Source organism: Amaranthus tricolor, chromosome 2 (assembly GCF_026212465.1).
Source record: "Amaranthus tricolor cultivar Red isolate AtriRed21 chromosome 2, ASM2621246v1, whole genome shotgun sequence".
In the NCBI taxonomy this organism is placed as follows: domain Eukaryota; kingdom Viridiplantae; phylum Streptophyta; class Magnoliopsida; order Caryophyllales; family Amaranthaceae; genus Amaranthus; species Amaranthus tricolor.
In genome coordinates this window covers 25,101,959-25,114,206 of record NC_080048.1, presented here as the reverse complement: position 1 = coordinate 25,114,206, position 12,248 = coordinate 25,101,959, and the positions used below count along the sequence as shown (strand labels likewise).

General features: G+C 33.8%; 1 protein-coding gene across 1 annotated transcript; it reads left to right on the top strand.

Annotated features, from left to right (window-relative positions):
• Positions 1-317: 317 nt before the first annotated feature.
• On the top strand, positions 318-11,721 carry LOC130806168 (cyclase-like protein 2). The gene is made up of 7 exons (XM_057671121.1): positions 318-754; positions 1,285-1,329; positions 2,033-2,105; positions 3,875-3,972; positions 10,151-10,221; positions 11,113-11,245; positions 11,404-11,721. The coding sequence occupies exons 1-6, from the start codon at positions 343-345 to the stop codon at positions 11,236-11,238; spliced, it is 825 nt and encodes a 274-aa protein (XP_057527104.1). The 5' UTR covers positions 318-342; the 3' UTR covers positions 11,239-11,245; positions 11,404-11,721.
• Positions 11,722-12,248: the final 527 nt, after the last annotated feature.

The following is a 12,248-nucleotide window of genomic DNA, read 5'->3' as shown; positions in this document are numbered from 1 at the left end:
GAAGAGAGGAGAATGGGAGAAGGAGGCAGGTTTTCGTAATTTACGGCAGCAGGAGTAGTAGCCTAGCCCTAATTCCTAATATTTGAGTTTATTACGGTTTATTGGTCCGGTTTGGTCTAAAAATTTTAAAACCGGGACCGGACCGTAAACCGTTTTAAAAAAAAAAAAACCCGGACCAGACCATTCAGACCGTAGACCAGACCAAATACTTAAATTACGGTTTGGTCCGATTTGGTTTACGGTTTAGACCAAACTCTCTTCAGCCCTATTGGTAACCCGTACTTCTTTATATTATCGACCGGGCATTCACTCTAAATTACAGTCAACACTTTTTTGTTCGCCATGGAATTCCAACTCAGTATCCTCCTCATCTCCACAACAACTATCCTCCTCCTCTCCGACACTTATTCCACCGCAACAAACACCGCATACCCTTCTTCATATGGTGAAGAATCATGCTGGCTTTCTGGCGACGCCAACCTCATCCCAGAACGCAGGGACACTTACGGCAATGGCCGTATTATTGACATTACTCACCGCATTAACCCCAATATGCCTGCCTTTACATCTCCACATGGTGTTGGTCAGTTCATTTGGCTTTTGAAAAGCATGAAAAATGGCTCTATTGCTAACAATTCCGAGATGAAACTCCCTTCTCATACCGGAACACATGTTGATGCTCCTAGCCATTTCTATGACGAGTATTTAGATGCTGGTTTTGATATTGATTCTCTTGATCTTGATGTTCTGAATGGTAAAATTATAATTTTTGGGTTTCATCCACTTGTTTGATTTTGATAATTACTTGGTGGGCTGTGACTTTTTCTGTGTTGGTTTTTTAGTTCAATGAGGTTATGGGTATGGTTTTTGAAGTATTAAAATTGGATAAATTTTAGTTGTTTTGATAAATAAGAGATTATTTTGATATTATTACTGAATGCTTTATGATCATTGAATATTAGTTGGTGTTATCGATATTTTTGGATGTTAAGTTCATGGTTATCAACTTTGAGGTTGAAAAACATGGTAGGATGATTTGTACTTTTTCAGTTGATAATTTTTGGGAACTTAGTTCTTTTTAGTATTTGGGGTTATTAGATTTCTGAGCATTTTTGTTAATGAGTATATGCTGTTTATTGATGAAATATTGAACTGCTTTTTGTTGATTATAGGAAACTTTTTATTTCTTTTTAGTAATTTAGGGTATTTGACTTCTGAGCATTTTTGTTGATGAGTATATGCTGTTTATTGATGAAATATTGAACTGCTCTTTGTTGATTATAGGTCCTGCACTGTTGGTTGATGTACCCAGGGATAGTAACATAACTGGTACTCCTCTTTTATCTTCTGTAATCTGTTTGTGAGCTATTTTGTTTGCTCTACTTGTATGAGTGTCTAGTTTTATTATTATTATTATTTTTGTTCAAAATTAATAAAAAAGAATCACTTCTGCAGTACGTTTGTTTTTAAGACTGCATTTTGGATTTAGTGTGACTGATAATTAGTGAGTAGAAAGCTTCCAAGGATGCTTTTCCATCTGAAGAGGGATTGATGATTGTCCCATTCGAAGGATGCTAAACAACGCGTATGCTATGCTTGATTTGTACTCAAGTGTTTGTCCTTGCACTTGCCCATGGAAGGACTTGGTTTGGGACAAACATTTGGAGACAAAGGTATCTTAGAGTAGAAGGTATTTGGCTCCATTGTTGAATAGCTAGGTTACATTGCTTATGATGAGTGCATTATCCTTGAACTATTACCCTTCTTTTATAGGTAAAATGCTGAATACATTGACAGACATTTATTATTTACATATTCTCATTAATAAGGAGAATGACTACCTTGCATCCTCTCACATTCTCGTTCACATGTTTCTTCCTTTCATCATTAAATGGGCATGTATGGGAGTGCTAGGAAGTGTTGGCAATTTTTGAACAAGGGATTGTATTCCGAGAGGGTGGGTGGATACCCCACTTATCAAGGCAAATGGAAATAGACCGATAATATTGTTAACATCTCATTTGTTTTACAGCGAACGTGATGAAATCATTACACATTCCAAAAGGAGTACGCCGTGTGCTTTTCAGAACTTTAAATACAGACAGGTAAAGCTGATAATTGTGATCAGGCCTAGTGGCATATGTGATCAACCATTAGCTACATCAACATTATCTTATCATGCATTTTAATTCATATAGCCATATCTCTCATTGAAAAAGCTCGAGTCACTTCAGTTGAATTGAATTTTGCATGGTTATGATATAAATTGTGTCACTCATACTTAAATCTCCTATTTTTTTGGCTCACTTTTTCTTGCATATGGTTGAAATGTCAGAGACAGTTTCAGATCAAATTCATTATCCATCTTGTTTGTAGATTGTAATTTCCTGGTGTAACTTTTTGATGCTTTGATCTTTATGACTTTTCTACTTAGCTTTTTTTATATAAAGTACAAACCCTTTTCATAGAGATGCCAACTTTCCCATCTCTCTTGATTCATGGGCTGTAGGCCTCTCATGTGTGTTAATTTCTTGTGCAATAACCTCCATAAGTTGACGTTACTTTTCCTTTAGGTTGGTAAATAACAGTCCCCATTCCGCACTATGGCTTTTGAATGATTTAGCATCACAATCAACCTTACGAGGTGTTGGCATTTGATATATTGGTTGCTTCTTTAATAAACGTCATTATCATTGCTTATTGCCTTGTGACAATTGAAATGTTTTTGCATGTGTGATTCCCATGTTGGAACTTGGAATGTGAAAGTCCTTTGCTTATGGACTAAAAGGAACTTTAGTGGGAATCATGGGAGTTTGCACTTTGTTGGTTATAAAGAAGTAATAATTTTTTATTGATGGAAGAAAGCTTTAGAACAATTATCTCCCTCCTATTCAGCTGAACTGTCCCATTTGACTTTTCACACTTGCCGAGGCAACATTTTAACTCTTAATATCTCAAATTATGCTTAATTAAAAATTATAAAAAGTTGATATTAATAATCCTTGTATTGAGACGAATCAAACAAGATCCCATAAGACTATGTTTTAACTTATAGATTAAGAGTAAAATACAAATTAAGAGTGATAAGTGAATAGTGCCAAAAAAAAAATGGGACAATTCAGCTGAATAGGAGGTAGTATATGTTAGGGTTTATTTGAGGCAAACTAGTGGTTGTGCTTATGGGATCAAATATTGATAGGTTATTCCATTTTCCTCTTTGGATCATAAGATTTAAAAAAAATAATGGCAAATGGAGTACTAATTTGTCCATGATAATTAACTTTACATATTAGCAAAAATTATTTGATTGTCTTCTTTATTACCTTTACATACATTTTACTTCTTAATTTCAATACCATCTTTTTATGCATTTTCTAATTGTCTCAATCCATCTAATTGCTCTAGACATTGTACCGAGTGAATATAATTCCATTGTTTCTTTCCTTCGGTTTGGTTCTTGCAAAAAGTATCTACACAATATTTCATAATTTACTTTTGGTGGAACTTTTGAAGTTGGTACTTAATATTCTAGAAATTTAGAATATTAGCATAGAAAAGTTTACTGGAAAAGAATTAGTATAAAGCTCCTAGATTATTTTTATTTTTGCTTGTTGACGCAACTAATTGGTCGCTATTTTTTTTAGCGATTGTTTTCCTCAAATTCAATTCTTAGTCAAATAACAAATTTCCTCTAGAAAAAAAATTCTTCTTTTGTATTCTCATTGTTGTTGCATGCTTTAATCGTCAGTAAAACTCTTCAAGAGTCTAAATGATCCTGAAAGAAAGATGTACATGTAAACCTCTTTAAGAGTCATGTGACCCTGAAAGAATGTTGTTTTTGAAGCTGATCTCTTATTTTGTGTCTTCCATCTAGGCGCCTCATGTTCAAGAAGGAATTTGATTCTAGCTATGTTGGTTTCATGAAGGATGGTGCTCAATGGTTGGTCGATAATACGGACATCAAGCTTGTTGGTAAGTACTTGATCTATGTTTTTACCACCCTTCAAACCTTTTTTTTTTCTTTTTTTTTTTGGCTAATTACCACCCATTTCATGTATATATAAGAAAGGGGATGGGAAAGATAGGATTATGCTTTTGGTATTAACAATAATGTGTTTACCCATTAGGGAGTGTTGAGCTCACTCGAATAGCTCACTCATCTGGGTTCTTTGCCCATTTCACCGATTATAGTATTATTACATTCTTCTTGGTTAATTTCGTTAGTTACATTCTTGTTATTTTTACATGGTTATTCGTATAGTTCATCCATTGCCATTACCCCAAACCCACATCTTACAAATACCCATAAACTACCATCCAACCACCACAACCAACACTCCAGGAATGACATTGGTATCAGAGCAATCGCATCCACGACGCCACGAGCAGACACAAGCACTTCAAATGGCTCTGCCCACGGACGCTCAAGAGGCAGATCCCTTGGATGACTTTTTTCGAAACTTGGGTGATGAAATTTTGTCATTACAAAAGCTAGTTTTGGCTGTGAGGTATAATATCATCCATTCATTCAAATCTTTGTAGAAGAGTAGTATGAAAATTAGAGACAGGGTTTATATGAGTGTTGTGATGAAGAAATGGGTTTTCAAGTCAAAAGTGTAGAAAAAATGGGTTTTCTGTTCTCATCTTCAATGAAGGGAAAGTGGATGAGTTGATAGCTATTGTAGTGCCTCTATTTGCTCCAAACAGATCAAGACTCATGACCTTATCAAAATGCAAACAGACAACCATAATAACCCAAATACCAAATCCCAACATGAATATTTTTCCTCACATCAATACATTACCACACACACCTCACAAGCTAGAACAGACTTTCTTATAAACGAAGTGAAACCCTCCATTTTTCTTACTTAAACCAACACCCTCATAAAAGATCCACAACCCCAAAACAACCTAATAACCCAGCTCTTAATAGAATCACTAGGACCCAAACAAACACCACGAAACCCACTCAAAATGTTTCCCTCCCTACCCCACGCTACCAAATGGAGACAAAGGAAGAAGAGGTGGAAGATATAGGTTATAAAGAAAGAGTGGGGAGCCTACTTACGCGTACGAAAAAGAGGACAAAATAACCCTAAAAATTGCCCTGATTTTTTTCTTAATTCTAGCGGCTTGAATGGCAGTTTTCCATTTTGAATACTAAATTCCTTCATGATATTCTGTCGGTTCAATGATTGCTATATGGCATGACTCTGAATCTTCAGTCTCATCGAAAAGCTAGCATATACAACGAGCAACTTTTTTCCTCTACGATGTGTAACATTGTTATCTTCTTATTCTGATTCTGGAAATCTGACTGGAATACTAACAGACTTAGTTTCTTGCTGATACATCACATCAATGGGAGGAAAAACAATTTTTTATATTTTTCTTTTGATTTTTCGTCTCAATTTCACAATGATTCCTCATCAACGGTGACATCTCCGCTTATTACAATTTTCTCATTTTCAAGGCTAAAAATTCAATTGTATCCGAAAAAGATTCTTTTTTTGTCTTGTCATCTAACTCGCTGATATGGAATAACCTAATAACAAAGAAACAAAGTATTTCAAAATGCCTAACTGAGGGTTTATGGCCTGACCAAAATTCAAAAGGTGTCATATTTTCATTGCTTTTGTCAAGCCTTGATTTTGTGAATACATTGATGTAAAAATAGCTTCTGACCAGAATTTCTTTGTAAGCCCTTTTTTTTTGCTAACATTGACATTGCCATCTCCATCACTATGCGATACTTTCTTTGGAAAACTCTATCATGTTACTTATCACTTCTGATTTTCTTCAATTTGGTAGAACTCTGATTATTCACCAAGATTGTTAAAATCGGGATTTTACTTTGAATCGATCAATTATACAAATTTTTTGCATGTTTAAGATGTAATAGCTATTTGTATTTATTGTTGACACATTTTAATGTTATAAAAACACTTAGATTCATTTTTATCAAATTTTTTGCAATAATTCATACAATATCTAATTCTTACACGTAATTCAATATCATTTAACAAAAAAACACCAAAATTGACCTAGAGTCGACACAAATCTAGACAAGTAGTGTGCACAAATTAATTTTCACCAACAAGAAACTTTTTTTTGTAGCAGTTCGGAACTTTAAGTGCATTACGAAAACAATTATGTATCAGACATATGACTTATACATGTTAATATTGATAAACTCAAGATTATATAACTTAAATTGAAAAAAAAATTCAGTAGATGAATTTCGAATCAAAATCAAAATGATACACAATCAAAATCATAACAAGAATACTCAAAACGTGATTGATGATGACAACTTAGCGTTGAAAGGAAACAATGAATGACATAACTCAAAACAATAAGAAATTAAAATGAAACATTTAATTCGAATGAAAATCAAAATAAAACAAAAAGAAATAAGGATGAAAAGAAGATAACATCAAGATAATATAACTTAAAATGAAAAAAAAAATTCAGAGGATGAATTTCAAATCAAAATCAAAAATGATACACAATCAAAATTGTAACAAAAAAAACTCAAAACATGATTAATGATGAAGACTTAGCATTGAAAGGAAACAATGAATGACATAAATCAAAACCATAAGAAATTAACATGAAACATTTAATTCGAATGAAAATCAAAATAAAACAAAAAGAAATAAGGATGAAAAGTAGATAAATCAAAATTAAACCAGACATTACAAAAATTTTAGAAATCAAAATGAAAAAGCAATGCCACTTTTATAAGAAGAAATAAATGAAAGGAGAAATCACAAATTCATGTTTGGGACCGTCCTAAAATTAGGATGCTATTTCATATCTGACCATTTTTAAAGCTTATGTGATCACTTTTTTGTAAGGTTTATGTGATCACTTTTAAGGTCTATATGATCACTTTTAAGGCCTATATGATCACTTTGCAAGGCTTATGTGCTCATTTTTATTTTACTACGTGATCACTTTTAAAGCTTATGTGATCACTTTTAAAGCATATGTGATTACTTTTAAAGCTTATAAGATCACTTTTAAAGCTTATGCAGATTATGTTTTGTGGTAGTGCTAGTGGACTTGAAAATAAAAAATAATCGCATGTCTTAAAAGTGATCATATAGGCCTTAAAAGTAATCACATAGGTCTTAAAAGTGATCACATACTTATGGAGATTGTGTTTTGTGGTGGTGGTGGTGGTGGTGGACTTGAAAATTAAAAATATGACATAAGCCTTAAAAGTGATCACATAAGCCTTAAAAGTGATCACATAAGCCTTAAAAGTAATCACATAAGCCTTAAAATTGATTACATATGCTTTAAAAGTAACCACATAAGTTTTAAAAGTGATCGATGTAAATTAAAAATGATCACATAAGCCTTAGAAGTGATCACATAGGTCTTAAAAGTGATCACATATGCCTTAAAAATGATCACCTAGGCTTTAAAAGTAATGACTTACAATAGTAAAAGGTCATCACATATGCTATAAAAGTGATCATATAAGAGTTAAAAGTGGTCTCATGAATGTGATTAGATAATTCTTAAAAGTGATCACATAGTGGGCTGACCCATTTACCATGTCCTAAATATAGGACGGTTGCATATGAGACTTCCTCAGAAGAAATTGGGAAATCTTTAACAAGTGGGGTTGGTAATGAATGACTTAAAAGTTTGAGTAGATATGTAGAAGAAAGAAGTGGCTAAGAAGAATTGCAGGAAACGACAAAAAAAAGGTGAAAAAAGATGTTTAATAAGTGGGGTTTCTTCCAATTTGAAAATATAAAATAGGTCAAAAACTATCGCATGGCTTATAATATTTAAGAATTGTCGTGCGAAATGCCCATTCTACACGAGTTTGCTGGCGATTTTACCTGTATTACGATTTTAACAACCTTGTTGTACACAATTTTCCTCCATTTGTCGAACATGTTAAAGACTTTTGATATTTTTATGAAATAGACCCTAGTCGTTCTTGAATTATCATCGAGAAACAATATAAATACGTATTCCCATCGAGTGAGAGAGTTCTCATTGGTCCACAAACATTAATGTGTTATCTAATGGTTTGCTAGCTCTTTAAGCTTTCTCTTTTGAAAATGGAAGTTCTTGCAAGTTTACATACTCTACAAACATCACAAATCATGTAAGATTGGTAGATCTTTCATGAAATAGACAATCTTATATGCCATAACCAATATGTTTGATTTGCTTCGGCTTTGTGAGCATGATGGGATGAGTAAATCCAATTCAACATAAAACTTTTATCTTTCATAAGAATACTTGCTATTTCTTTTCGCAAAGTAACCAAATTACTACAAGTGCTACCTTAGCAATGTATGATTTACCAATTTCTCATTAATTGCGGTACATTGATCAAATTCTTGCTCAATTCCAGTACATACAAGACTTCTGTTATATGTTTTGTTCTGAGTCTCGATCGCAATTGTGCCTTTGCCACTTTATCTAACGCTATTCCCCGATTTGATAAAAAGTTTTGATTGATGTATCAAGTTAAGCTAAGCCGAAGGAATCTCTAGTCATGTGGCAGTGGATTCATAGTCAATTAATTATTCATTAGTTGATTCTTGGCCAACGTAATGCACACTGATCAAGTGTTCTACTTCTTTTGAACCTTGTGCTTGCACCTGTGCTTGATTTTGCTTGCTTTTGCAGTCTTTCTCCACATGGTCAAACCGGCTTGCAATGATCACCCTGAGGCTTGCCTTTCCATTTGCAATCACTCTCTAGGTGTTAAGTTTTCTCGTAAATTCCACATGAAGAAAACTAATTTGCAAGAAAATTTGCCTTTCTTTTCGGTACATTTGCTCCTTTAGCGTAATCGGACTTAGAACGTTTTTGACTTTGACCTTCTTGTCATTCTTGTTTCTGTGACTAGTTTAAAATGCTTTTTCTAGACTCGTCTTTTTTTTTCTATTTATTCTTTCTATTTGAGCCTTCATGACGTTTACCACCTCTAATATGTGGGAGTTGATAAGTCCTTTGTGCTCTTTAGCACACCGGGTGCACTATCATATGCTTTAGCGATGATGCTCAAGATTTTCTTTAATCTCATCTCCATATATCTTCATTTGATTGACTACATCTGTGACCCTTTTGTAGTAATCATTGATCACTAGCCTTCATCCTCAATTTCCCGAAATCCCTTCTTTTGATTAACTTGCAGTGACTATGCTAATAAGTTATCCGGCACCAATTTTGAAGGATCTACAAATCACTATGGTCTTTGATTATCTCTTCCTTCGATTGAGTTTCCTTTTACAGTGTTACACCAACAACATGAGAAAATGTGGTTTCAGCCTCAAGACCACTTTCCACTACTTCCTAAAAATCTTTGGCTATAGATAGTCTTCATTTTAACACTCTAAAAATCATAATTCTCTCTTCATTGAAAATAGGAATGATATTTTGGTAAAAGGTATGAAATGTTGAAAACGAAGAAGCTAAGCCATGTATTTTGTTTTTTGTGTTTGGGTCTTCTATAAAGATATGCGAAACTAATGCCCATAACTTATGTCTCTGATACCAATTGTTGGATGAAAGTAGGGACTAGAGAGAATTTGTAAGAAAAAGTGATAAAAGTAATAGAAAGATTGTATTTGTTGTTATAAAATGAAGAGTATGGACGTGGCCTACTCATAATGGTGACTAGTGGTGTGGGCCCCCGGCTCGACCCTTTATTAGGCGGGCTTTAAACTGGTTCGGCCTTAAATGGGCCGGATTTTTTAAGGGTCAACTTTTACTATATACAGAGCGGGCTAAAAATGGGATTTTGACGGGCCCTAAACGGGCTTTAATCATGATTGTTATTCCTTATTTATTATCAAATATTTACCTTTTTAGTAAATAACACTCTCTATTTGCTACGTATTCCATAAGAAGGAATAGTTACTAGCTAATTACAGGTATTGAAATCAATTATTAAAGAGTCTACAATCTTACTAAAGGTCTCTAAGCCATCCCAAAAGTCTCATTAACTAACAAGCCCCTTGTAAGATTTGTCTTTGCTAATCATTGGGCTTCTTGAGGCTTCTGCAATAGTTAGATTGTGGTGGTTATCGGACCTTTGACTTTGGCAAATTGAGTTGTGGACTATTAAATACTGAACCCACAACTAATGGCGTTGTCGACCTTGCAGGTATTGACTATTTATCTGCTGCTGCATTTGATGATTTGGCGCCTTCTCATCTTGTTTTCCTCAAAAGCAGGGTAACAACTTTACCTTAAGTTTGTCCAGATTGTTGTATAACTTTACATCCAGAATTATGTATAAATTTACTTTGGAACCTGCTGACGCATCTTAAGGTGGTTGAGGTTCAAGTGGCATACGTTTCGTGTCTGTCTGCATGATTGAATTATGGGATAGCGTTTCAACTTTTTAATGCAAAAAACGTCTTCAAATAATGTTCTATCCGGTACGAAAAGACTGATAATCTTCAACATATTTTCTTAGTGTGTGGTTTTTGGTAAGTTTTCCTTATCAAGAATGAGGTGCAATAATTTATTGTGTCACTTTGCGAGAGCTTGATGGCTTGTATCTACACATCCATACCTCATCCCTGGACCGCAGGACCGTTGAAGGCTTAATGCAACTCATGTCTAAGAACATGGGAAAAGAAGGCAAGAACTAGTGAGGATTTCACTATTCAGATTGTTTTGTTAATTAGATCAACAAAGAGAGTAGAAGATGTGAATCGCATTGGAGCTTACCAAACTTCTTGAATGGCTAATACTAGAGGTTTTAATACATCTGATGATCTGACATTTATTCGATCTTGTAAGCGAATCCGATTGGACCCGACTACAAAATGAACACCTCTACCTAATACCCAATAACTTGGTTGGAAACATTATTTGTAATTTCCTTAATAACGATTGATCTGAAAATGATGGTCCTATTGTAACTGATGTCTAATTATCTTCCTGTCTCCCAAATCAAGGTTCATTTGCTTGCTCACATAACCATCTCCAACTGAAACACACCATACAAAGTCCAATATTGATCCCATACGAAGAGCTTATGGTCTATCTATTTTGATATCAAAATTGCATGGTTCAGCACCAAGTAGGAAATACACTGATCTTTTTTTAATGATGCAGGAAATTATACTTGTGGAAGCTCTAAAGCTAGATAATGTCCCAGCAGGAATGTACAATGTGTATTGCTTGCCTCCGCGGGTGGTTGGTGCTGAAGGCTCACCTATTAGATGCATTCTCATGAAATGATTAACGTGTATTACATCCCACTTACTGTTTTAAATTTATTAATTTTTTTTTCATGATTATTTGCACGCCACCATCTTCACTTACTCTTTGATGGGTTGTGCATTTACGATTAATTCTTGAACCTTGTGAGTTTTATTAATTTCTGCACTATTGTTATGGATGCAGGAATGGATTTTGGAAATGGTTATTGTAACCGATTATTATGGTGTTAAGAGATTCAAGAGAAGTTATGGCTTACTCATTAAGGGCACGTTATCTTGTTATACTTTCTTTGGATTTTATTAGTTGCTACAATTATTGTAGCAAATACTATTCATCAACTGATCTTATTTGGCACATATTTATACATGTATAATGTAATACATAGTCAAGTTAGATTTTATTGATTGTCTTGATGCATATTTTCCTAATATTAATATTTTGTAATTTTTTATCATATTAAAATTAAAGATATTAAAGATTAAAATGATAAAGCTAAAAACTGAAATGTAGCAACTATTAAAAACTACAGGAAGTATAATAAATTTCTTGTTTACTCTAAATTGATTATGTATGAGGCTTTTTATTTTAATAATGAGCTACTTTGGTTATACTATATTTTCATACCTTGTTTTTTGATGGTATAGATTTTCTAGCCTACACACAAATTAATATAAAAATGAGCTACTCTTGGATCTTCTTAATATATAGCTTGCAATGTGATCATTTGTTACCTTTGAATTGCAAAGTAATGAATTTCGTCAACCTCTCATTTATAAATAATGATTAAGGTTTGTAGAAATAATAAATGTACAAGTTGCCCTTTGAACATACTAGGATAATGGCTAGGAGGATTTGAAAGGCATTATGGCATTAAGATTTTCAAGGTTTAGCTCAGGATCCCACTACTCATCATATTTGGTTTGGTACTGCTACTGCACTTGACTTCGAAAGTCGCTAAATGATGGTGTGCAATATCGGTCAGCCATAGACCCCCAGTTACTGGATCTAATCCTCCGCGAAAAGTAAGA

Excerpts from the sequence above, each read along its gene's own strand:
- LOC130806168 (XM_057671121.1), top strand. The coding sequence starts at position 343 with ATGGAATTCCAACTCAGTATCCTCCTCATCTCCACAACAACTATCCTC. Across the intron at positions 1,330-2,032 it reads CAGGGATAGTAACATAACTG|CGAACGTGATGAAATCATTA; the intron begins GTACTCCTCTTT and ends TTTGTTTTACAG. Across the intron at positions 3,973-10,150 it reads TACGGACATCAAGCTTGTTG|GTATTGACTATTTATCTGCT; the intron begins GTAAGTACTTGA and ends TCGACCTTGCAG.